Raw genomic sequence first — 26,903 nt, forward strand, 5'->3', positions numbered from 1 at the left:
CCACAATTGGAAACAATTTCTCTACATCTACTATCGAACCCTTCATCGTTTTAAACACCTCTCTGTGGCTGCCCCTCAGCCTTCCCTCTTCTGGAGAAAAGTGCCCCAGCATGCTCAGCCTTTGAGATTGAAAGGGAGGAGGAAAAATGTGAATCGCCCACTGCCCCCGGCAGGGGGGGTGGTGAGATTGGGCGTCGCGGGTGAGATTGGGCGGTGGGGGTAATGTTTAAGCGGCGCGGGTGAGATTGGGCTGTGGGGGTAATGTTTAAGCGGCGCGGGTGAGATTGGGCGGGCTCTGTGTATTCAGTCAGTGCCCTTTGTGTTTACACTGTACATTAATGATTTAGATGAGGGGATTAAATGTAGTATCTCCAAATTTGCGGATGACACTAAGTTGGGTGGCAGTGTGAGCTGCGAGGAGGATGCTGTGAGGCTGCAGAGCGACTTGGATAGGTTAGGTGAGTGGGCAAATGCATGGCAGATGAAGTATAATGTGGATAAATGTGAGGTTATCCACTTTGGTGGTAAAAACAGAGAGACAGACTATTATCTGAATGGTGACAGATTAGGAAAAGGGGAGGTGCAAAGAGACCTGGGTGTCATGGTACATCAGTCATTGAAGGTTGGCATGCAGGTGCAGCAGGCGGTTAAGAAAGCAAATGGCATGTTGGCCTTCATAGCAAGGGGATTTGAGTACAGGGGCAGGGAGGTGTTGCTACAGTTGTACAGGGCATTGGTGAGGCCACACCTGGAGTATTGTGTACAGTTTTGGTCTCCTAACCTGAGGAAGGACATTCTTGCTATTGAGGGAGTGCAGCGAAGGTTCACCAGACTGATTCCCGGGATGGCGGGACTGACCTATCAAGAAAGACTGGATCAACTGGGCTTGTATTCACTGGAGTTCAGAAGAATGAGAGGGGACCTCATAGAAACATATAAAATTCTGACGGGGTTAGACAGGTTAGATGCAGGAAGAATGTTCCCAATGTTGGGGAAGTCCAGAACCAGGGGTCACAGTCTAAGGATAAGGGGTAAGCCATTTAGGACCGAGATGAGGAGAAACTTCTTCACCCAGAGAGTGGTGAACCTGTGGAATTCTCTACCACAGGAAGTTGTTGAGGCCAATTCACTAAATATATTCAAAAAGGAGTTAGATGAGGTCCTTACTACCAGGGGGGATCAAGGGGTATGGTGAGAAAGCAGGAATGGGGTACTGAAGTTGAATGTTCAGCCATGAACTCATTGAATGGCGGTGCAGGCTAGAAGGGCCGAATGGCCTACTCCTGCACCTATTTTCTATGTTTCGATGTTTCTATGTTTGTGCCGGCTCTCCAGGTGCCCAGCCAGTGTGTGGAGAACCCTCCTTTCACTACCCCACCCGTCTACAGCCCCGGGAAGCAAGGCTTCAAAACCAAGACCAGCAACATCATCGCCACCTCGACACTCAACACTGGCCCCAACGACCTCACCGCGTTCGACTCCGATGGCGGAAAGAACAGGCATTGCAAAGACGCGATGGGTGGTCAGGAAGGTAGGCTCCTCATTCTCAGTCCCCTTCTCAGTCAGGAGGTTGTGGGTTCAAGTCCCCGCTCTAAAGATTTGAGCACAAAATCCAGCTTGGCACTCCCAGTGCCGTACTGAGGGAGCGCCGCACTGTCGGAGGGACAGTACTGAGGGAGCACCGCACTGTCGGAGGGGCAGTACTGAGGGAGTGCCGCACTGTCGGAGGGGCAGTACTGAGGGAGTGCTGCACTGTCGGAGGGGCAGTACTGAGGGAGCACCGCACTGTCGGAGGGGCAGTACTGAGGGAGTGCTGCACTGTCGGAGGGACAGTACTGAGGGAGCACCGCACTGTCGGAGGGGCAGTACTGAGGGAATGCTGCACTGTCGGAGGGACAGTACTGAGGGAGTGCCGCACTGTCGGAGGGGCAGTACTGAGGGAGTGCCGCACTGTCTGAGGGGCAGTACTGAGGGAGTGCCGCACTGTCGGAGGGGCAGTACTGAGGGAATGCCGCACTGTCGGAGGGGCAGTACTGAGGGAATGCCGCACTGTCGGAGGGGCAGTACTGAGGGAGTGCCGCACTGTCGGAGGGGCAGTACTGAGGGAGAGCCGCACTGTCGGAGGGGCAGTACTGAGGGAGTGCCGCACTGTCGAAGGGGCAGTACTGAGGGAGTGCCGCACTGTCGGAGGGGCAGTACTGAGGGAGTGCCGCACTGTCGGAGGGGCAGTACTGAGGGAGTGCCGCACTGTCGGAGGGGCAGTACTGAGGGAGCGCCGCACTGTCGGAGGGGCAGTACTGAGGGAGCGCTGCACTGTCGAGGCAGTACTGAGGGAGCGCGCACTGTTGGAGGGGCAGTACTGAGGGAGCGCTGCACTATCTTTTGGATGAGAAGTTAAAACGAGACCCCATCTGCCCTCGCAGGTGGTTGTAAATGATCCCATGTCACTATTTTGAAGAAGAGCAGGGTAATTCTTCTCGGGGTCCTGGGCCAAAATATTTATTCCTCAACCAAGACCTAAAAACAAATTATTGGGTCGTTGTCATGTTGCTGTTTGTGGGAGCTTGCTTTAAAAAGTGCTTCATTGGCTGTGAAGCGCTTTGGAACATCCTGAGGTGGTGAAAGGCGCTATATAAACGTATCTTTTTTTTATCAGGAAATGCGACAAAATGTTGCTGGTTTTCCTGGCCCGTCATGTTGGGCGTTGGATGGAATTCTCTTCACATGTGAGGAGGACCTTTGTGACTCCAGTCTGATTTGGGGTGTGGTGGGGGGGAGTGGACTTCATCTCCGTGCAGTAGCAATCATCGAGTCCGTGAACGTGTATATGGACCAGGGCTCTCCCCCCACCCCACCCCAGCGTCAGTTGTGCAGCGATAGGGACATCATTGCATCTCTGGGTTTGAGGAGCTGTGGTAAGGGATAATCAGCCAGAGTTCCTGCCCCCAATCGTCAGCAACCTCCCTCCCCCGCCCACTAAGGAGTGGGAAGAGCTGTGATGCCTCCCATGGTGAATAGCCGAGTGATATTCACTGTTGTGGCTCCTCGGTGAGGAATGGCCGCTGGGGTGAGCCATGTGGAGAGTGGTTAGTGCCCGTGGATTCGGTGCTTGGACGCGTGGAGGGGGCGGATCAACGTGAGTGTAACAGAGACATTGGGAGAGCAGCTATGGTCTTCCTCATTGAGGTGCGTCTTGTCACTGCCCCTTGTGCCACGTTGGGGGTAATGTGTCGCGTTGCAGCAAGGCTCCAGGTCTCTCCAGTGAAGGGTTGGTGGGGAGGTCGGAGTCCCCGGGGCTAGAGGTTCCCCCCCCCCCCCAGGGTCTAGGGGTCCCCCCGGGGCTAGGGGTCCCTTCAGTGAAGGGTTGGTGGGGAGGTCGCAGTTCCTCGGTTTGTAGGTAGGCGCTCAGGGAAACATTCTCCCTGAGCCAAGAATCGAGGGCAAGAAGCGAGAGGAGATGGAATTCCGAGTGAGTGTCCCAAACCTGTTTCTCTTTGTGTTTCAGGAAAAGGAAAATTGCAAAAATTAAAATGCAACTATTGCGACAAGATGTTTGGCAAGAACTTTGATCTCCAGCAGCACATTAGAAGGTACGAGGGTGGGTTACCCGATGGTCCAAGGGATAGACAGCCACCAGTGCCTGCCTCGGGTCTCCTGACTGGCTTATCGCAGAATCTTACAACACGGGAGGCCATTCAGCCCATCGTGTCTATGCTGCCTCTCTGAAAGACCAATCCAATTAGTCCCAATCCCTCTGCTCTCTCCCCACAGCTCTGCAAGTTTTTTCGTTTCAAATATTTCTCTAATAAGTCATGATTGAATCTGCCTCCAGACAGCGCATTCCAGATCACAACAACTCGCTGCGTAAAAAAAAATCCACTCCTGTCCCCCTCTGGTTCTTTTGCCAATGACCTTAAATCTGTGTCACCAACCCTCCCGCCAATGGGAACAGTTTCTCTTTATTTCCTCTGTCCAGACCCCTCATGATTTTGAACACCTCGATCAAACCTCCCCGTTACCATCTCTGCTCCAAGGAGAACAACCCCAGCTTCTCCAGTCTCTCTGCATAACTGAAGCCCCTCATCCCTGGGACCATCCCAGTAAATCCCCTCTGCACCCTCTCCAAGGCCTTAACATCCTGTCGAAAGTGTGGGGCCCAGAATTGGACACAATACTCCCGGTGGGGCCTGAAGGTTTTGCAAAGGTGGCAAAACAATTGGTGTAAGGTTGAAGATAGTTTTACCGTATCGATATGGCCCCTCCGCTCTGCCCCCTGCCCCCCCCCCCCTCACCGTATCAGGACCCGCACATTGATATGAGGCAAGCCTGTGCTGCAGGCTCACTCCATTTATATCATTGTCCCGTTGTGGGCAATCCCCCGGGGAATACTTCTGCATTAATAGTCTGTGATCCCCAGGGCGGTGTGCAGGGATATTGATTCCCCTCGTTCCCCCCCCCCCGTGGCCCCTGCCCCCGGGACCTTCACACTGGGGCCCATGTTGGTGCTAGTAACCGGTGCAGGTTAGACCCGAGATAACCTCGGCAAAAGGTGCAGAGTCCTGTTAACGTCCGGTTTCTGTCTGGGAGGGAGTGTGGGAGAGGGGGCGAGGTACCATACCTCTTAGTGGAGTGTCACGCTGCATGCAACCGCTGCCCCTCGCGGCCTGGTCAGATTCGGTCTCCCTCCACCTGTCGGGAGAATGCCTAGACCCGCCGAGGGATCAGTTCCGAGGTGTATTTGTTGAACGACCTCACCCCCCCCCCCCACCTCCCCCCCCCCCACACTTCTCAGCCGTGGCTCAGTGGGTAGCACACTCTCGCCGCTGAGTCAGAAAGTTGTGGGTTCAAGCTCCACTCTGGAGATTTGAGCAAAAAAAAAACCAGACTGACACTCCCAGTGCAGTGCGGAGGGAGTGCTGCACTGTCGGAGGTGCCGTCTATCGGATGAGACGTTAAACCGAGGCCCTGTCTGCTCTCTCAGGTGGACATAAAAGGTCCCGTGGCACTATTTCAAAGAAGAGCAGGGGAGTTATCCCCAGTGTCCCGGCCAATATTTACCCCTCATCAAGATTGCTAAAAAAAAAAAGATTATCTGGTCACTATCACATTGCTGTGTGTGGGAGCTTGCTGTGCGCAAATTGGCTGCCGCGTTTCCCACATTACAACAGTGACTACACTTCAAAAGTACTTCATTGGCTGCAAAGCGCTTTGGGAGGTCATGAAAGGCGCTATATAAATGCAAACCTTTATCACATGACAGCCTCTCAGGGTTGTGTCTAAGGCCGGAGTTTTACCGCCGCTGAGAGGATGGGATTGGAGGCGGGTCAGCTGTGTAATTTGAAATGATTGACAGCGGTTCGGGACCCCGCCTCTATGCCAGTCTCCCAGGTGTTGGTCTGTCAGCTGAACAGATCCGACACCAAGCGGCGGAGGAGGCAATTTAGATTATTAAGAGCTTGTTAACAGGCACTTAAACTATTTTAAGCTCACCTTTAGATTTTAAGAGTTTGCTAACAGCCTCCCCGCTGCTTGGGGATCACGTCGGGTTCGGATGTCGGGCGTTGTGTCAACACGGGATGATTTAATAACTTGACACCTGCAAATCTATAAAAGCTCCCATTTCATAGGTGTTCACTTTCCAAGGTTAGAAGCTGTTGCTTTCTGCTTTTGGAGACAGATTGAGCTTCGTGCAGCTTGCAAGTGGTTGGAGCAGACTCTCTCTATCCAGTGTCACCTCATTGGAACAACCTCTCACCACTGACAGATCGCTTCTGTCATCTCAAGTTCACCTGCCATCTATTACATCAGCATCGGTGCCCTTGAAACTCTCTCACCTTGGTCCTCAGAATCCCACCACGATCAGCCCCAACACCAGCAGCACCAGGCACACCAGCAGCACCAGCACCAACACCAACCTTCTCCACAATCACCTGATGCTGCACAGGACACGGGGCATCAGTACCCGACCACATTGCTGCCCGGGAGGCCAGGGATGGCCTCACCTTGGCCACATTTACTTCACTTGACGATGTACACCCTGACTGCCACATGATGGCCCAGGTTGGCACCACCCCACACCAGCTCCATAAAGCATCCCTACAATGTCCAAGCCGTTCCTGTCACACTCATCACCATTGTGGGGGGTGCCCTTATGTCTCACCATTCACTGCAACTCACGAAGCCACTTCCAAAGGTGCCCACAAACCTGTCCAAGAATGCAAAGTGTTCAAAATAAAGGTTTCAATGTTTGACAGCACATTAACAAAAACTTTACATGAATATTGGCTAAAACACCCAAATGCCTCCCCTTGTGTGTTAGTTGCTATGGTTGGACAAAGATGAGGGTGAGTGTGAGGGGTGGCTAGTCAGATGGGGATGTGATAATGTAGATCGAGAGAGAGGGATGGGTGGAGATGCAAGGTAAGTTGGTGTGAGTGAGGATGTGCAGGAGTAGGGGAGGGAAGGCAGAGTGATGGGGATGTGATGAGAGGCACAGCAGGATGAGGTTGAGTGCGGCTTTGCAGTAACGTTTCGTGATCCACTGAGATCATTGAAAGGTTTGTGCCACTGCAGCCAGCTCCTCCTGACCACATCCCTGCTTGTGTCCTCCTGTGCAATGTGCATCCAGGCTGTGTTGGTGTCTTGGGGAGGTCTGTTCCATCTATTGGAAGGGAAAAGAACCTCCCTGCGTGCTGTGACTTCCTCTATAAGCGGGAGAGGCTGGGTGCAGCTGTGCCCCTCTGTGCAGTGTTTGCAGCACCTCAAATCTGTAGAACACTGACAGCACAACTGTCAAAATGACTGGACCTGGTCCCTTTAAGGAAACCGGCTGATGCCATGTCATCAAACCCGCTTCCTTTTAATTGGCTGGGAATCTCGCTGGGCGGGGCTTAACAAGTCCAATCGTCGTAAAATCATCAACTGAGCAGGGTGGAGCCGGCAGCAGGCAGGGACCGCACTACCGACCCTGGCCGCCTTGGTCAGCGGAATCGCGGCCGTGGAGTGTACTGACGGACAGCTCTGTAAATACTCAATGGAACGGTCGTCCCTGAAGTCCAGATCTGATGCCCCCCCCTCCCCCCCAGGCTGCGACCTTCCCTTTGGCGGATTGTAGCAAAGTGCGTTGAGCTGTTTGTGGTTGGAACGCCCTGTAACCTCTGGTTTTCCCCCCTTCCTTTTATTGACAGCCACACCGGGGAGAAGCCATTCCAGTGCATTGTTTGTGGTCGGGCCTTTGCCCAGAAATCCAACGTCAAGAAGCACATGCAGACCCACAAGGTGTGGCCGGCGGGCGTCTCCTGCTCCTCCGTCTCCATGCATGTGGTGACCGTCAACTCGAAAGACAAGGGGGACCCGGAGGAGAGCAAGGTCGCAGGTCAGTTGCGTGTCTGCGGCGCGTGCGGGCGGCGCTTCCGCGCACCTGTCGGTGACGCTCTCGGCTGTTTCCAAACTCTCTCTCTGTGTTAATCCTGGAGAATGGAATCCATCTGAGCTCCCAGGTCAGTGAGAGGACAGCCAGATGCAGCTTAAAGTTGTAGTGGGGAGAGTCCATAGCTAGGGGTCACTAACAAATGTCCCCGGTGAGCTGTGCCGTGTTCTGCCGCCTGTTTCTTTTAATGCGCGGTCCCTTTAAATGTCTGCGCATATGCGGCATTCACGATGGAAAAGCCGGTGATCGCGGAACCTTGCAGATTACTGCACAGCCGCGCGCAACTTAGTCGGAACATTGGTCACCAGTAGTTGCTAATAAATCCAACAAGGAATTCAAAAGATTTACACGGATGATAGCAGAACTGAGGGGCTTGTAACTATCTGGAAAGATTGAACTGGCTGGGGCTCTTTTGTATGGGAACGAGAAGACTAAGGGGTGACCCTGTGGAGGTCTTTAAGATAATGGAAGGTTTTGATAGGGTAGGTGTAGAGAAGATGTTTCCACTTGTGGGAAGTCCAAAACTAGGGCTAATAATATAAGATGGTCACTAATAAATCCAATCGGGAATTCAGAAGAAACACCTTTTCCCCCGAGAGTGGTGAGAGTGTGGAACTCGCCGCCACAGGGAATAATTGAGGCGAATAGCATAGATACATTTAAGGGGAAGCTGGATCCTCCAGCATATAATCCAGGCTGACACTCCCAGTGCAGTGCTGAGGGAGCGCTGCACTGTCGGAGGTGCTGTCTTTCGGCTGAGACGTTAAACCGAGGCCCCGTCTGCCCCCTCAGGTGGACGTCAGAGATCCCAGGGCACTATTCCGAAGAAGAGCAGGGGAGTTATCCCCGATGTCCTGGGCCAATATTTATTCCTCAACCAAGATCAGTAAAACAGATAATCTGGTCATTTATCCCTTTGCCATTTGTGGGATCTTGCTGTGTGCAAAAGGGCTGCCGCGTTTCCTACATTACAACAGTGTGTACAGTTTAAAAGCACTTCATTGGCTGTAAAGTGATAACTTGCATTTATTATAGTACCTTTTCAAAGAAGAACATTCTTAAGGATGTGATAGGAGCAGGAGTCGGCCATTCGGCCCCTCGAGCCTGCTCCGCCATTCAATGAGATCATGGCTGATCTTCTACCTCAACTCCACTTTCCCACCCGATCCCCATAGCCCTTGATTCCCTTAGTGCCCAAACATCTATCGATCTCACTTGTGAATATACTCAATGACTCAGCATCCACAGCCCTCTGGGGTAGACAATTACAAAAATTCACCACCCTCTGAGTGAAGATGTTCCTCTTTGTCTCAGTCTTAAATGGCCGACCCCTTATCCTGAGACTATACCCCAAGTTCTAGACTCTCCAGCCAGGGGGAAACATCCTCTCAGCATCTACCCCCCCCCAGAATCTTGTATGTTTCAATGAGATCACCTCTCATTCTTCTAAACTCCAGAGAGTATAGGCCCAATCTACACAATCTCTCCTCATAGGACAACCCCTCTCATCCCAGGAATCAATCCAGTGAACCTTCACTGCACCCCCTCTAAGGCAAAACTGTACACAGTACTCCAGGCGTGGTTACTCTCTGAATCTGAATGACCATTGTTGGAAACTGGGTGACACACTGGCTTAGACAATGTCCATTCACCTGGGTTGAAGTCAGCTCGGGCTGGTGGGGAGTGAAAGTCCCCCTCTATCTACTGGTAAGGGTTCTACGTGAAATGGGTTTTATGAACTTTCTCGCTCCACTTCGTATTTACAGTACAGAACTTGCACAGAACAACCTTAAAATCAATGCCAGGCCATTCAGGAGAGAAGTTAGGAAACAGTTCTTCACACACAGGGTGGTAGACGTGAGGATCTCTCTCCCACAAAACAGCAGTAGACGCTGGGGCTCCATTAATTTAAAATCTGAAATCACTGGATTTTTGCTAGACAAGGGCATTAAAGGATGTGAAGGCATCGTAGGTCGATAGATGCTGAGATACAGCCATTGAATGGTGGAACAGACTCGAGGGCCTTACACCTGTGGCACGAATTGACAATATCGCTGGATAGCTACAGAATGGAAGGTAAGGGAAAGGGTCAGACTGGGGCAGTTGGACAGTATCCGGAGCTTGGAGCTGTGACAGATCAGTGGAGCGTTCCTTTGCATCCAACCTGCACGACCCCTGGGTGGGAGGGGATTGGATGCACTTCGGATGAGGTCATTGTCACAGACCTTTAACACGCCCTTGTTTCTTTCCCCCCCCCCCCCCCCCCCTCTCTCTCTCTCTCTCTCGTTCACATTTGAAGCGGAACTCGCGGAGAACTCAGCGCAGCCTCAGCGCCAGAACTGCAAGAGCCAAGTGGCGGACAGTGGTGGGGAGCCCAAGAAGATGATGGTGATCGACAGTTCGTACCAGTGCCAGTTCTGCCCCTGTAAATTCATCACCTACTTCCAGCTCAAGTCGCACAAGATCCAGCACAAGAACCAACAGGTACTGCCCGCACCCTGCCCGTCGCAAATGGGCAGCGGAAGCACATTCAGTAGTCGCCCTTCAAACAGAGGCTTGCGCAGTTCTGGTGGGTCAGTCCAATAGGAACAGGAGAAGCCCATTCAGCTCCTCGAACCTGTTCCGCCACTCGGTTAGACCACGGCTGGTCTTCATCTAAACTCCATTTACCCGCCTTGGTTCCATAACCCTTAATACCCCTTGCTGAACAAAAATCCAGCAATCTCGGCGTTGAAATTTTCAATTGACCCCACCGGCCACAACAGCTTTTTGGGGGAAGAGAGTTCCAGTTTCCCACTGTCCTTTGTGTGAAGAAGTTCTTCCTGACCTCACCTCTGGATGGCCTGGCTCTAATTTTAAGGCTATGCCCCTTGTTCTGAACCCCCCTCCCCCCCACCAGAGAAAATCATTTCTCTCTCTCTCTCTCTCTCTCTCTACCCTATCAACTCCTTTAATGATCCAGAACTGGGCAGCCCGTGTCCTAACTCGCACCAAGCCCCTCTCACCCATCACCCCTGTGCTCTCTGCCCCGTGTCCTAACTCGCACCAAGCCCCTCTCACCCATCACCCCTGTGCTCTCTGCCCCGTGTCCTAACTCGCACCAAGCCCCTCTCACCCATCACCCCTGTGCTCTCTGCCCCGTGTCCTAACTCGCACCAAGCCCCTCTCACCCATCACCCCTGTGCTCTCTGCCCGTGTCCTAACTCGCACCAAGCCCCTCTCACCCATCACCCCTGTGCTCTCTGCCCGTGTCCTAACTCGCACCAAGCCCCTCTCACCCATCACCCCTGTGCTCTCTGCCCCGTGTCCTAACTCGCACCAAGCCCCTCTCACCCATCACCCCTGTGCTCTCTGCCCCGTGTCCTAACTCGCACCAAGCCCCTCTCACCCATCACCCCTGTGCTCTCTGCCCGTGTCCTAACTCGCACCAAGCCCCTCTCACCCATCACCCCTGTGCTCTCTGCCCGTGTCCTAACTCGCACCAAGCCCCTCTCACCCATCACCCCTGTGCTCTCTGCCCGTGTTCTAACTCGCACCAAGCCCCTCTCACCCATCACCCCTGTGCTCGCTGACCTACATTGGCTCCCGGTTAGGCAACACCTCGATTTCAAAATTCTCATCCTGGTTTACAAATCCCTCCATGGTCCTCGCCCCCTCCCTATCTCTGTAATCTCCTCCAGCCCCCACAACCCCCCCCGAGATGTCTGCGCTCCTCTAATTCTGCCCTCCTGAGCATCCCTGATTGTAATCGTTCAACCACTGGTGGCCGTGCCTTCTGTTGCCTATGCCCCAAGCTCTGGAACTCCCTCCCTAAACCTCTCGGCCTCTCTACCTCTCTCTCCTTTAAGACGCTCCTTAAAACCGACCTCTTTGACCAAACTTTTGATCACCTGCCGTAATTTCTTGTGCGGCTCGGTGTCAATTTTATTGTTCTGTCTTAAAACACTGCTGTGAAGCGCCTTGGGACGTTTTACTTCATTAACGGCGCTATAGAAATAAAAGTAGTTGTTGTTAAAACATCTTAATTAGATCGCCCCTTAATCTTCCTTACTCAAGGGAATATAAGCCCAGTCTGCAACCTGTCCTCATAATTTAACCCTTTCAGCCCCGGTATGATTCTGATAAATCTAGGCTGCTACCCCCTCCAATGCCAGAACAACCTCCGAGGTATGGAGTATTCCAGATGCAGTCTAACCAGAGCTCTGTACAGCTGTAACATAACTTCCACCCTATTGTATTCCAGCCCCCTCAAGTTAAAGGCCAACATTCCATTTGCCTTTTAAATGATTTTTTTGTAGCTTTTAGTACCTGGACCGCTCAATCTCTCTGTTCAGCCACAGTTCCTGGCTTAGTTAGTCTGAACCCCACAACCTCCTTTGTTGGGTGTTGGAGGGAGTAGGTATTGTTGTCGCCCTTGGCTTGTCTTCATGTTTATCCGTGCTCCCCTCTCAGGTGTACAAGTGCGTGGTGAAGAACTGCCCGCAGACCTTTGTGAAACTCGAGGAGTTTGTTGAGCACATCAAGAACCACGATGATGAGATAACGTATCGCTGCCACCTCTGCAGTAAGATTTTCCCGTCGCTGTACGAGCTGGGGGTACACCAGTATTCTCACAGTCTGTACCCCCAACAGGCGCCCAAGAAAGGCCCCACTTTTTACAGGTGAGGCTGTAACGTCAGATGGGCTGCTCCCATCACTTCGCTGAGAAATGTTATCGTTATTTTACCGCGGGTCCCAGCGATCGCCCCCTGACTGCGATTCATCGGAAAGCCAGCCCCGCCAGGTCACTGGAAGTGTCCCATAAATCAGACTCGTCCCTCCTTTCCCCCCCCCCCCCCCCCCACCCCAGGTCCCATCCTGCAAACTCTTTGATCAACCCCCAGCTGCCTGCCGCGGCCAGAAAATGCAGAGGAAATATGTGGGGCGTTGGGTGTTTGGGAGATGGGGGTAGAGGAGAAATTGGGAGAATGCTGGGCCTTCGTTCGATGGGCCAGAACACTGTCGATGGAGCACCCTCTCCACAAACCCTCGCCCTACATGGCATGCAAGAACTGGGATCAGCCATCGGACACACAGGCCTTGAAATTCAGGGAGAACAAGAAGGGTGGCTTAGACCCGTTGGGAACGATTTACGGCAGAGCTGAATAGAAGCCTAAGATTATGAAAGGGTTTGATAGGGTAGACGTAGAGAAGATGTTTCCACTTGGGGGGAGACTAGAGCTGGGGTCATAAATAGAAGGTCGTTAATAATAAATCCAATTAATGTAGAACAATGTTGCTCAAAAATGCAACTTTGGGACAGGGATCTTTTACGTCCACCTGAGAGAGCAGACGGGGCCTCGGTTTAACGTCTCATCCGAAAGACGGCACCTCCGACAGTGAAGCACTCCCTCAGCACTGCGCTGAGGGTGTCAGCCTGGATTATGTGCTCGAGCCTCTAGAGTGAGAGACTTGAACCCACAACCTTCTGACTCGGAGGCCAGAGTGCTGCCCACTGAGCCACAGCTGACACCTGAAGAGGCAAGGGGGTTGGAGTAAAAGAGTAAGAAATCTTGCTGCGATTGTACAGCGTTTTGGTGAGACCACACCATGAATACTGTGTACAGTTTTGGTATCCGTACCTGAGGAAGGACATACTTGCCTAAGACGGTTCACTAGATTGATTCCTGGAATGAGAGGGAGGTGCTATGGGGAGAGATTGAATAGATTGGGCCAATACTCTCTGGGGTTTAGAAGAATGAGAGGTGATCTCATTGAACCATACAAGATTCTGAGGGGGATTGACAGGGTAGATGCAGGGAGGATGTTTTCCCCCTGGCTGGAACCAGGAGGCACAGTCTCAGGATAAGGGGTCAGCCATTTAGGACTGAGATGAGGAAAAATGTCTTCACTCAGAGGGGCGTGAATCTTTGGAATTCTCTGCCCCAGAGGGCTATGGAGGCTCAGTCGATGAGTATATTCAAGGCAGCATCGAGGAGGAGGCCAGCTGGTGCAGGGAGAGAAGGCAAAAAAGTAGAAAGAAATCGAAGGGTGACGTCACAGCCAAGGGGGTAAGTGATTGGCTGGTGATTGGTGAGTAGTTTTTCTTTTTTCCTTTTCCTTTATCAGTAGATAACCATTATCATTGTTGCCATTTTAAGTTAATCCAAGGGTTAAGTCATGGCAGGAGAGTTTGGACACGTGTAATACTCCTCCTGTGTTATGCGGGAACTTAGGGACGCTGCCTGATGACTACATGTGCAGGAAGTGTATCCTGCTGTAGCACATGACAGACCGCATTGCGGCACTGGAGCTGCGCATGGATTCACTTTGGAGCATCTGTGATGCTGAGGATGTCGTGAATAGCACGTTTAGTGAGTTGGACACACCGCAGGCAAAGGTTACACAAGCAGATAGGGAATGGGTGACCAGCAGGAAGAGCAGTGGAAGGAAGGTAGTGCAGGGGTCCCCTGCGGTCATCCCCCTCCAAAACAGATACACTGTTTTGGGTACTCTTGGGGGGAAGGACTCATCAGCGGAAGGCAGCAGCAGCCAAGTTCATGGCACCATGGGTGGCTCTGCTGCACAGGAGGGCAGGAAAAAGAGTGGGAGAGTTATAGTGGTAGAGGATTTTATTGTAACGGGAATAGATAGGCATTTCTACGGCTGCAACCGAGACTCCAGGATGGTATGTTGCCTCCCTGGTGCAAGGGTCAAGGATGTCTCGGAGCGGCTGCAGGACATTTTGGAGGGGGAGGGTGAACAGCCAGTTGTCGTGGTGCATATAGGTACCAACGATATAGGTAAAAAACGGGATGAGGTCCTACAAGCTGAATTTAGGGAGCTAGGAGTTGTTAAAAAGTAGGACCTCAAAGGTAGTAATCTCAGGATTACTACCAGTGCCACGTGCTAGTAAGAGTAGGAATTGCAGGATAGCTCAGATGAATACGTGGCTTGAGGAATGATGCAAGGGGGAGGGATTCAAATTCCTGGGACATTGGAACCGGTTCTGGGGGAGGTGGGACCAGTACAAACCAGACGGTCTGCACATGGGCAGGACCGGAACCAATGTCCTAGGGGGAGTGTTTGCTAGTGCTGTTGGGGAGGGATTGAACTAATATGGCAGGGGGATGGGAACCTATGCAGGAAGACAGAGAGAAGTAGAATGGAGGCAGAAGCAAAAGATAGAAAGAAGAAAAATAAATTAGAAGGCAGAGAAACCCAAGGCAAAAATCAAAAAGGGCCACATTACAGCAAAATTCTAAAGGGGCAAAGTGTGTTAAAAAGACAAGCCTGAAGGCTCTGTGCCTCAATGCGAGGAGTATTCGTAATAAGGTGGACGAATTAACTTCGTAGGTAGCAATTAACGAATATGATATAATTGGCATCCCGGAGACATGGCTCCAGGGTGACCAAGGCTGGGAACTCAACATCCAGGGGTATTCAACATTCAGGAAGATAGACAGAAGGGAAAAGGAGGTGGGGTATCGTTGCTGGTTAAAGAGGAAATTAACGCAATAGTAAGGAAGGACATTAGCTTGGAGAATGTGGAATCTGTATGGGTGGAGCTACGGAATACCAAAGGGCAGAAAACATTAGTGGGAGTTGTGTACAGACCACCAAACAATAGTAGTGAGGTTGGGGACAGCATCAAACAAATTAGGGACGCATGCAATAAAGGTACAGCAGTTATCATGGGCGACTTTAATCTACATATAGATTGGGCTAACCAAACTGGTAGCAATACGGTGGAGGAGGATTTCCTGGAGTGTATTTGGGATGGTTTTCTAGACCAATATGTCGAGGAACCAACTAGAGGGCTGGCCATCCTGGACTGGGTGATATGTAATGAGAAAGGATTAATTAGCAATCTTGTTGTGTGAGGCTCCTTGGGGAAGAGTGACCATAATATGGTAGAATTCTTTATTAAGATGGAGAGTGACACAGTTAATTCAGAGACTAGGGTCCTGAGCTTAAGGAAAGGTAACTTCGATGGTATGAGACGTGAATTGGCTAGATTAGACTGGCGAATGATACTTAAAAGGTTGACGGTGGATAGGCAATGGCAGACATTTAAATATCACATGGATGAACTTCAACAATTGTACATCCCTGTCTGGAGTAAAAATAAAACGGGGAAGGTGGCTCAACCATGGCTAACAAGGGAAATTAGGGATAGTGTTAAATCCAAGAAAGAGGCATATAAATTGGCCAGAAAAAGCACCAAACCTGAGGACTGGGAGAAATTTAGAATTCAGCAAAGGAGGACAAAGGGTTTAATTAGGAGGGGGAAAATAGAGTATGAGAGGAAGCTTGCTGGGAACATAAAAACTGACTGCAAAAGCTTCTATAGATATGTGAAGAGAAAAAGATTAGTGAAGACAAACGTAGGTCCCTTGCAGTCAGAATCAGGTGAATTTATAATGGGGAACAAAGAAATGGCCGACCAGTTGAACAAATTTTTTGGTTCTGTCTTCACGAAGAAAGATACAAATAACCTTCCGACTGTACTAGGGGACAGTGGGTCCAGTGAGAAGGAGGAACTGAAGGATATCCTTATTAGTCGGGAAATTGTGTTAGGGAAATTGATGGGATTGAAGGCTGATAAATCCCGGGGCCTGATAGTCTGCATCCCAGAGTACTTAAGGAAGTAGCCCTAGAAATAGTGGATGCATTGGTGATCATTTTCCAACAGTCTATCGACTCTGGATCCGTTCCTACGGACTGGAGGGTAGCTAATGTAACCTCACTTTTTAAAAAAGGAGGGAGAGAGAAAACGGGTAATTATAGACCGGTTAGCCTGACATCAGTAGTGGGGAAAATGTTGGAATCAATTATTAAAGATGAAATAGCAGCGCATTTGGAAAGCAGTGACAGGATCGATCCAAGTCAGCATGGATTTATGAACGGGAAATCATGCTTGACAAATCTTCTGGAATTTTTTGAGGATTTAACTGGTAGAGTGGACAGGGGAGAACCAGTGGATGTGGTGTATTTGGAGTTTTAAAAGGCTTTTGACAAGGTCCCACACAAGAGGTTGGTAAAGCACATGTAATTGGGGGTAAAGTAATAACGTGGATAGAGAACTGGGTGGCAGACAGGAAGCAGAGAGTCGGGATAAACGGGTTCTTTTCAGAATGGCAGGCAGTGACTAGTGGAGTGCCGCAGGGCTCAGTGCTGGGACCCCAGCTATTTACAATATACATCAATGATTTAGATGAAGGAATTGAATGTAATATCTCCAAGTTTGCAGATGACACTAAGCTGGGTGGCGGTGTGAGCTGTGAGGAGGATGCTAAGAGGCTGCAGGGTGACTTGGATAGGTTAGGTGAGTGGGCAAATGCATGGCAGATGCAGTATAATGTGGATAAATGTGAGGTTATCAACTTTGGTGGCAAAAACAGGAAGGCAGAATATTATCTGAATGACGGCAGATTAGGAAAAGGAGAGGTGCAACGAGACCTCGGTGTCATGGTACATCAGTTATTGAAAGTTGGCATGCAGGTACACCAGGTGGTGAAGAAGGCAAATGGTATGTTGGCCTTCATAGCTAGGGGATTTGAGTATAGGAACAGGGAGATCTTACTGCAGTTGTACAGGGCCTTGGTGAGGCCTCACCTGGAATATTGTGTTCAGTTTTAGTCTCCTAATTTGAGAAAGGACATTCTTGCTATTGAGGGAGTGCAGCGAAGGTTCACCAGACTGATTCCCGGGATGGCAGGACTGACATATGAGGAGAGACTGGATCAACTGGGCCTGTATTCACTGGAGTTTAGAAGGATGAGAGGGGATCTCATAGAAACATATAAAATCCTGACAGGACTGGACAGGTTAGATGCAGGAAGAATGTTCCTGATGTTGGGGTAAGTTCAGAACCAGGGACACAGTCTTAGGATAAGGGGTAAGCCATTTAGGACTGAGATGAGGAGAAACATCTTCACTCAGAGAGTTGTTAACCTGTGGAATTCCCTGCCGCAGAGAGTTGTTGATGTCAATTCATTGGATATATTCAAGAGGGAGTTAGATGTGGCCCTTACGACTAAAGGGATCAAGGGGTATGGAGAGAAGGCAGGAAAGGGGTACTGAGGTGAATGATCAGCCATGATCTTATTGAATGGTGGTGCAGGCTCGAAGGGCCGAATGGCCTACTCCTGCACCTATTTTCTATGTTTCTATGAGATCGACAGGTTTTTGGACTCTAGGAGAATCAAGGGAGATGAGGATCGGGCGGGAAAGTGGAGTTGAGGTCGAAGATCAGCCATGATCTTATTGAATGGTGGAGCAGGCTCAAGGGGCCGAATGGACGACTACTCCTAATTCTTATGTTCTGATAAGCCTGAAATAACTTGGGCTTTTCCATCCTGAAAGGAGGGGACTTTGAATAGAGGCTTATAAAGTAAAGAGCCTGGAGAGAACTGCTTCACATTAATGGGTGACAGCAGATGTTCAAACGGGCAAAACAGCAGGAAATCCTTAACACCATCAACCATGGAGTGGTCTTGGGAAACCTTTGAAGAAAGAAATGGTCAGGAAAATGTAGAGTTGCTGTTTTCTAAGATTGGATGGGCTGAATGGCCTTTCTCATCCATATCTGCCTTCTGATTGGTGGTGGCAGCACCAGGCGACACAGTTGTGGCCACTGTGTCGGATCTGCCCCCTTTATTTGCCACTTGAGGTCGCTTTATTTCTTCCCTCACTAGTCCAGGAACTCTGACTAATTCCTACCTCCACATGGACTGGGCCGCCAACCGGATCTGACTGTGAGCTCGAGCCCCTCAGTCTCACTTACCGACCAAACAATCTACTGATGGCGCAGGAAGTGGGGTTTTTAAAAACAAAATTCATTCTTGCGTTGGAAAGTCTTAATTCCTCTTTTTTTTGTTTGTTTGTTTGCAGGTGTTCGAGGTGTTTGAGTAAATATTCCACGCCCGAAGCCCTTGATCATCACCTTCAGACAGCGTCTCACAATTACCCCTGTCCACACTGTCAGAAGGTGAGCACCGGCTCGGGGACTCGTGCTCCGTGTCGACTGTCGTCTAACGACTGACCCTTGTCACTGTGTCGCCAACGTGAAGGGACTTTAATCCTCCTGCCCCCACGACTGTTGAGGGAAGTTGTCTGCCATTTTGCGTTCCGCGCCCATACGCAACTGAGGGGCCGGAAAAGCCCAGCTGCTCCGTCGAGCCTCCCCAATACCGGTGATGGCTGGAGCACCTTGTCTCGGCACCTCGCCCCTTCCCTCCCCCTAGCTTCCCGCAGTCATGTAGTGTCAGCCGTGGCCCAGTGGGCAGCGCACTCGCCTCTGAGTCAGACGGTTGTGGGTTCGAGTCCCACTCCAGACACCGGGGTACAAAGAAATTCAGGCTGACACTCCAGTGCAGTGCTGAGGGAGTGCCGCACTGTCGGAGGTGCCGTCTTTCGTCTGTTCTCTCAGGTGGACGTAAAAGAGCTCATGGCACTATTTCGAAGAAGAGCAGGGGAGTTATCCCCGGTGTCCTGGCCAATATTTATCCCTCAATCAACATCACAAAGTCAGATGATCTGGTCATTATCACATTGCTGTGTGTGGGAGCTTGCTGTGCGCAAATTGGTTGCTGCGTTTCCCACATTACAACAGTGACTACACTCCAAAAGTACTTCATTGGCTGTAAAGCGCTTTGAGGCGTCTGGTGGTCATGAAAGGCTGCGCTGGCGCAATGGAGGCGGTGTTGGACCTCGTCATCGATGTCTGCCCTTGCTGATAGTAGGCTCCCGAGGTATGGAAAATGGTCCACGTTGTCCAGGGCTGCGCTGTGGATTTTGATGACTGGGGGGGCGGGGGGCAGTGCTGTGTGGTGGGGTCAGGTTGATGGAGGACCTTTGTCTTACGGATGTTTAGCGTAAGGCCCATGCTTTCACACGCCTCGGTGAAGGTGTTGACGATGGCTTGAAGATCAGCCTCTGAGTGTGCGCAGACGCAAGCGACGTCCGCCTATTGTAGTTCGATGACAGAGGATGGGACAACCTTGGATCTAGTCTGGAGGTGGTGAAGGTTGAACAGGTTCCCATTGGTTCTATAGTTTAGTCCCACTGCAGTGAGGAGCTTGTTGAGCGTGAGATGGAGTATTGCAGCGAGGAATATCGAGAAGAGCATTAGCGCGATGACGCAGCCCTGCTTGACCCCAGTCTGGACGTAGATTGGGTCTGTGGTGGATCCGTTGGTCATGATCGCGGCTTCCATGTCGTCGTGGAGCAGGCGGAGGATGGCGATAAACTTTTGAGGGCAGCCGAAACGGAGGAGGGCGCTCCATAGTCCCTCACGGTTGACAATGTCAAAGGCCTTTGTGAGGTCAAAGAAGGCCATGTACAAGGGTTGGTGCCGTTTCCTGCATTTCTCTTGTAGTTGTCGCGCAGTGACGATCATGTCCATGGTACCCCTGAGGTCGATGAGGAAGAGTGTTTGAAGACCAGGACCTCAAATCTGGCACCAAGCTCATGGTCTGCAGGGCAGTAGTGATACCCGCCCTCCTGTATGGCTCAGAGACGTGGACCGTATACAGCAGACACCTCAAAGTGCTGGAAAAGTACCACCAGCGCTGTCTCCGCAAGATCCTGCAAATCCCCTGGGAGGATAGACGCACCAACGTCAGTGTTCTCGATCAGGCCAACATCCCCAGCATCGAAGCACTGACCGCACTCGACCAGCTCCGTCCGCATGCCCGACACAAGACTCCCAAAGCAAGTGCTCTACTCGGAACTCCTACACGGCAATCGATCCCCAGGTGGGCAGAGGAAACGTTACAGGGACACCCTCAAAGCCTCCCTGATAAAGTGCAACATCCCCACCGACACCTGGAAGTCCCTGGCCCAAGACCGCCCTAAGTGGAGGAAGAGCATCCGGGAGGGCGCTGAGCACCTCGAGTCTCGTCGCCAAGAGCATGCAGAAACCAAGCGCAGGCAGCGGAAGGAGCGTGCGGCAAACCAGTCTCCCCACCCACCCTTTCCTTCAACCACTGTCTGCCCCACCTGTGACAGAGACTGTAATTCCCGTATTGGACTGTTCAGTCACCTGAGAACTCACTATTAGAGTGGAAGGGTCTTCCTCGATTTCGAGGGACTGCAATGATGATGATGGTCATGAAAGGCGCTATATAAATCAAAGTTTTATTTTTTTATTTTAATCGCTGGGAGAAGCAAAAACCCAGAAGCCATAAGGGACAAACGCTGGAAAATTGCTCTCTGACCCCCTGAGGCGATGGAAACCAGCCAGGAGATCGCAGGGACTGAGGGTTATCTATAAAGACACTTGCCGTCTATATGATGCCAGCTCTGTCCATCTCCCGCTGTAAGTGTGCAGCGAGTCAGTCTCTGCCAGTGTATTGCAGAGGCTTTGGCCTGTATCACTTTGTCTGGATTTTCCACCTCGTTCACCAGGATGGATAGAAAGTTGCTGCTTCAGCTCCAATCTGGTCAGATGTGTAACGTTGGTAAAAACATGTTCACTGAACACAACATGGAACAAGGAGAAAAGACTCTTTGGCCCCTAAACCCACCTCAGCGCAGACTTTACTGTTCCTGTTTATAAACACTCCAATTCCTGGGGGTAATTGGGGCAAATGTTCATGTATGCTTCCTACATTACAACATTGACTACACTGCAAAAAGCACTTCATTGGCTGTAACGCTCTTTGGGACGTCCTGAGGTCCTGAAAGGCGCTATCGAAATGTACATTCCTTTCTGTCTGTGTTCCCAAGTGGGTGCTTGGAAACCAGCTTAGCGATGAAGACTCTGTGTCTGTCATTCCTAAAGAGTAAGGTGTGGGGTGAATATTATTTAATGGTTGGTGCATTATCGCTGCAAATCTACCTCCGATATAGTCAGGTGACGTGAGGGACCTTGGACACGAGCTGCTGGCCACGGAACCCACAGTCACTCTGACAAAGGCCATCGCCATCAGCCGGGCACATATGACCTCGACTTGCAGCACCAAGCAAATGATCCACACAGTCTCGAACCCGGCAGGCACTGTCCACAGGATAGCGCCCACCACGGACAAAACTGCAGAACGTGGCTCTGCCTGGGGCAGAGAGCACGGACCTCGGGATCCTGGAGCTCAGAGTCCGCTGAGGGGGGCCAATCAAGCAGCACCATGCCGGCGTTGTGGAGGAAGCCATGGGGCTCACCGGTGCAGGTTTGCGGAGTACACGTGCAATACCTGCCACGTTAAAGGCCACCTTCAGCGTATGTGTAAAAGAAATCGGACTCACCGTGTGGCTGAGGAGATGGGGAATGATCCACTGTTCAGCGAGGAGCAGGTAGAAGAAGATGAGGTGCTTGGACTGTATACGTGCACCGACGATTCGCCCCCAGTGATAAGTGAAGTAAAAATCAACGGAGTCCCAGTGAGTATGGAAGTGGACACGGGCTCGGGTCAGTCGTTGATGAGTCGGAGAACTTTTGATAGACTGTGGATTAACCCGGCTGCACGACCCAAGCTGGTCCCGGTCACGGCGAAGCTGCGTACCTACACCAGGGAACTAATACCTGTTCTCGGCAGAACGATGGTGCAGGTATCCCACGGGGACGAGACGCACGCTTTACCTTTGTGGGTCGTTGCAGGCGATGGGCCGACACTCCTCGGCCGGAGGTGGATGGGGACGGTCCGTGGGAGCTGGGAAGACTTCATCACTCCACAGGCTGCTGCTCCCCGGGCTGCTGCCATGCCCCGGGTCCCCAGAGAGCAGCGCCGACCGAGCTGGAGCTGCAGCCTCAATCCACCCACAGGCAAGTCCCAGGCCCGGACCTCACACACAGATCCTGCAGCCTCAACCCCCCCACAGGCAAGTCCCAGGCCCGGACCTCACACAGAGACCCTGCAGCCTCAATCCACCCCCAGGCAAGTCCCAGGCCCGGACCTCACACAGAGACCCTGCAGCCTCAACCCCCCCACAGGCAAGTCCCAGGCCCGGACCTCACACAGAGACCCTGCAGCCTCAATCCACCCACAGGCAAGTCCCAGGCCCGGACCTCACACAGAGACCATGCAGCCTCAATCCACCCACAGGCAAGTCCCAGGCCCGGACCTCACACAGAGACCCTGCAGCCTCAATCCACCCACAGGCAAGCCCCAGGCCCGGACCTCACACAGAGACCCTGCAGCCTCAATCCCCCACAGGCAAGCCCCAGGCCCGGACCTCACACAGAGACCCTGCAGCCTCAATCCACCCACAGGCAAGCCCCAGGCCCGGACCTCACACAGAGACCCTGCAGCTTTTAAAATACAGCCGTTCAGACTCAGGAACAGGAGGCGGCCATTCAGCCCCCTGAGCCTGTTCCGCCATTCAGTGAGATCGCGGCTGATCGGTAACTTAACTCCATCTACCCGCCTTGGTTCTATATCCCTTAGTACCCTCACCTAGCAAAAATCTATCTGCCTCAGTTTTGAAATTTTCAATTGCCCGCCCCCCCATCAGCCTCAACAGTTTATTGGGGGGTGGGGGGGGGAGAGCTCCAGATTCCCAGCACCCTTTGTGTGAAGAAGTGTTTCCTGACATCACCCTGAACGGCCTGGCTGTAATTCTAAGGTTATGTCCCCTTGTTCTGGAGTCCCCCCACCACACTCTGAATTACCCAGCATCGCCCACTTGTTCCAGTTGAATCTGATCAGGGCTGGGTTTTTTTTTGGCTGCTCTTACTTCATCTGGTCTTTTCCAAACGTGATGCACTGTTCCTGACTCCCTCTATCTGCAGATCTTCCCGAGCGAGCGGTATCTACGGAGACACCTTCCTGTGCACGGAGGAGGGGGTGTATTCAAGTGCCAGATATGTAAAAAGTCATTCAAAACGGAGCACTATCTCAAACTCCACCTCCTCATTCATTCCGGTAAGTACTCGGCACTTCATCCTGTGCCAGAATCATTCAACCTTTAAAACGTGATGCTTTGTGGTTTAGCCATCAGTCTTGGGTAACGGGCTGGGGCTCGACATTGTTTCCGTTGTCCCTCATCCTTCACTCGCCTATTTCCACCTCCGTAACATCGCCCGTCTCCGCCCCTGCCTGAGCTCATCCGCTGCTGAAGCCCTCATCTGTGCCTTTGTTACCTCCAGGCGTGCTCCTGGCCGGCCTCCCACCTTCTGTAGCCTTGAACCCATCCAAATTTCTGCTGCCCATATCTTAACTCGCACCAAGTCCCGCTCACCCATCACCCTTGACCCCTGTGCTCACTGACCTACATTGGCTCCCGGTCTGGCAACGCCTCGGTTTTAAAATTCTTATCCTTGTTTTCAAATCTCTCCCTGGCCTCCTCGCCCCTCCCTATCTCTGTGATCTTCCCCAGCCCCACAACCCCCCCCCCCGAGATGTCTGCATTCCTCCAATTCCGGCCTCTTGCGCATCCTCAATTATAATCGCTCAGCCATTGACGGCCTTGCCTTCAGCTGCCTGGGCCCTAAGCTCTGGAATTCCCTCCCTAAACCTCTCCACCTCTCCATTTCTCTCCTCCTTTAAGATGCAATGAAGAACCTACCTCTTTGCCCAAGCTTTTGCTCACCTGTCCTAACATCGCATTATGTGACTCGGTGTCAAATTTTGTCTGTGAAAGCGCCTTGGGACATTTTAATAGGTTATAGGCACCATATAAATGTAAATTGTTGTTGACGAGCTTGTATCAATTGGTCCGAACGCAAATCAAAGTCCAAGGTTGACACTCAGTTCCCTGGATATTATTGTACCTGTTATCAGCCACTTTTACAGATATGACCAGGTGAACTGAGTGATGGTGTAGCCCTGGAGGGAGGCGATGATGCAGGAAATTAAAATAGCCAGGTTACAGAACTTAAACTATTTCCACACTGCTGGAGAGCACGAGTACAGAATTAGTAAACCTCACATGAGGTTGGAGTTTAGAATTACAGTATCGGCTTTGCACAAGAGGTTACCATCATACCAGTTAACTCCTGTTCAGAAGAAGCTGTTCACAATATTGAGTTGAGTTAAGTGTTGGATCTAAATGATCAAATAATGTACTAAACACCATGGTATAACTGTTTCCATTGGCAGGAGGGTCGATTGCTAGAGGACACAGATTTTAAGATAATTGGCAGAGGCGAGAGGTGAAGAATTTATTTCACACAGCGAGTTGTTGTGATCGGGAACACGCTGCCTGAAAGGGCGGTGGGAGCAGATTCAATCGTAACTTTCAAAAGGGAATTGGATAAATACCTGAAGAAGAAAAATTTGCAGGGCTGTGGGGCAGTGGGACTAATTGGATCGCTTTTCAAAGAGCCAACTGGCACAATGGGCCAAACAGCCTGCGGCCAATGCTGTAAGGTGCCCTGCAAGATCTGATAGGTCCGGATTAAACACAGGGGTTGCAGTGTTAAATTGTTACAAAATCATAGAACAGTACAGCGCAGGAGGAGGCCATTCGGCCCATCGAGTGCGCCGGCTCTTTCGAAGAGCGAGCCAGTCAGCCCCACTCCCCCCGTGCTTTCCCCACAGCTCTGCAATTCTTTCTCTCTCAAGTATTTATCCGATTGCCTTTTGATGTTTTAGCTCGATTGGCTCAGGAAAGGATCCCCTGCATGATTTGTCTTGTACCCTGATGAGATTTTTGAGAAATTTGAGTTAAGAGCGGAAGCCAAGACACCATCTGGCAGCGACTGGATAAGTTCGTGACCTTGCTCGTTCTGTATTGAATCCTTCAAGACCCCACTGGTTGCCGTGTCAATTTTTTTCGGAGGGCTGTTTCATTTTATTCCCTCTTTTGTTGTTTTTGGACAGGCGAGAAACCGTTTAAATGCTCGATATGTTCGGCAGCCTTCAACCGCAAGGATAAAGTGAAGAGGCACATGCTGACCCATGACCCCATCAAGAAATTCAAATGCCCTTTCAGGTAGGTTCCTGTCCGTTGTGGATCACAGCACCTTCCAGCACAGGGGGAGGCCATTTGACCCATTGGGCCTGTGCTGGCCCTTTGAAAGGTCAGCCCTCTTGGCTGGGAGCAGACTGTTTCTCATTGCAATTGGAAGAGGTGGATGAAAGGATTAATCCCTCTCTGTTGGCAATGAGCTGTCCAGTACCTCCGAGGGTGAAAGCGTCCAGACAATAAGATTTGGTAAGAATTATTTTGAGGTCCCCTAATGACATGATTATATTCCTGGACGAATAATCCAGATAACGTTGGTTCAAATCCCACCATGGCAATTTAAGAATTTGAATTCAGTTTACTAAATCTGGATATAAAATGTTGCTATCTGTAAAAACCCAACTGGTCCTTTAGGGCAGGAAACCCATCCTTACCCGGTCTGGGCCTATATGTGACTCCAGTCCCCCACCAATGTGGTTGTCTCTTAACTACTCTCGGAAGCGGCCTCGCAAGATGTTCAGTTGTATCACCAGCTTCTCGGGGCAACTCTGGAGGGGCAAAAAAAAATTAAGGATCCAAAGAAACGGCACGGTGTTCATAGAGCATCCGATTTTGGTGTTTGTCTAGTAACCTTTCTGATGCCAAGCATCTCGCGGGATTGGTCACCATTAGTCAATGACTCTTCCGTCTTCTGGGATTGGTCAACAGCGGTTCAATCTCGTGATTGGTCAACATTGGCCAATAGTGGCTCTATCTCAAGAGATTGATCACCATTAGTCAATGACTCTTCCATCTTCTGGGATTGGTCAATAGCGGTTCCATCTCGTGATTGGTCAACATTGGCCAATAGTGGCTCCATCTCAAGGAATTGGTCAATAGCGGTTCCATCTCATGGGATTGGTTAACATTGATCAATAACTGTTCCGAGCAGTTGTGTTGCAATGTCTGAATGATTGGGAGCAGTCCCTCCGCTTTGTATTATTCACAGGGTACACTCTGGTTGTACTAAAGAATTCAACAGACCCGACAAACTCAAGGCTCATATAATCGCACACTCAGGTAAGCGATTATCCACTTTTCGCAATTAACCTTTTTTTTAATCAATTTTTGTCTTCCTGCGTGAGCCAGTGCCACGCGTTCCTTCTCTGACCTGCCTGGCCCGGTTCAGGAAGGAATGAGCGACACTGAGGGACTCGTGATCGTGTGACCCTAATCCCGGACATCTCGTGGCCGCCTTCGATGCTCCTCCGAAATCAAAGGGGTCAGGATTGATTCCTGGGATGAGAGGGTTGTCCTGTGAGAAGAGATTGAGTAGATTGGGCCGATACACTCTGTGGTTTAGGAGCATGAGAGGTGATCTCATTGAAACATATAAAATGCTCATAGGGGACTTGACAGACCAGATGCTGGGAGGCTGTTTCCCCGGGCTGGAGAGTAAAGAACTAGGGGACACAGTCTCAGGAGACAGGGTTGGCCATAGAGAAGATGTTTCCCCTTGTGGGCATGACCAGAACTAGAGGGCCATCAATATAAGATAGTCAGTAATAAATCCTCCTAGGGAATTCAGGAGAAACTTCTTTACCCAGAGAGCGGTGAGAATGTGGAACTCGCTGCCACAGGGAGGGGTTGAGGAGAATAGTATCAATGG

At 51.1% G+C, this 26,903-nt stretch overlaps 1 protein-coding gene across 1 annotated transcript in view; it reads left to right on the forward strand.

Moving 5' to 3' along the window:
• Positions 1–26,903, forward strand: part of znf341 (zinc finger protein 341) — a 49,772-nt gene that overhangs the window by 20,884 nt on the left and 1,985 nt on the right. Inside the window, exons 6-14 of the mRNA XM_070896409.1 lie at positions 1,336–1,531; positions 3,506–3,590; positions 7,188–7,375; positions 9,729–9,913; positions 11,882–12,090; positions 18,305–18,401; positions 23,139–23,271; positions 25,171–25,282; positions 26,244–26,314. Of these exons, the coding sequence (XP_070752510.1) occupies positions 1,336–1,531; positions 3,506–3,590; positions 7,188–7,375; positions 9,729–9,913; positions 11,882–12,090; positions 18,305–18,401; positions 23,139–23,271; positions 25,171–25,282; positions 26,244–26,314 (1,276 nt within the window). The remainder of the gene's footprint in view (positions 1–1,335; positions 1,532–3,505; positions 3,591–7,187; positions 7,376–9,728; positions 9,914–11,881; positions 12,091–18,304; positions 18,402–23,138; positions 23,272–25,170; positions 25,283–26,243; positions 26,315–26,903) is intronic.

The sequence above is a fragment of the Pristiophorus japonicus genome, chromosome 12 (assembly GCF_044704955.1).
Source record: "Pristiophorus japonicus isolate sPriJap1 chromosome 12, sPriJap1.hap1, whole genome shotgun sequence".
Classification (NCBI taxonomy): domain Eukaryota; kingdom Metazoa; phylum Chordata; class Chondrichthyes; family Pristiophoridae; genus Pristiophorus; species Pristiophorus japonicus.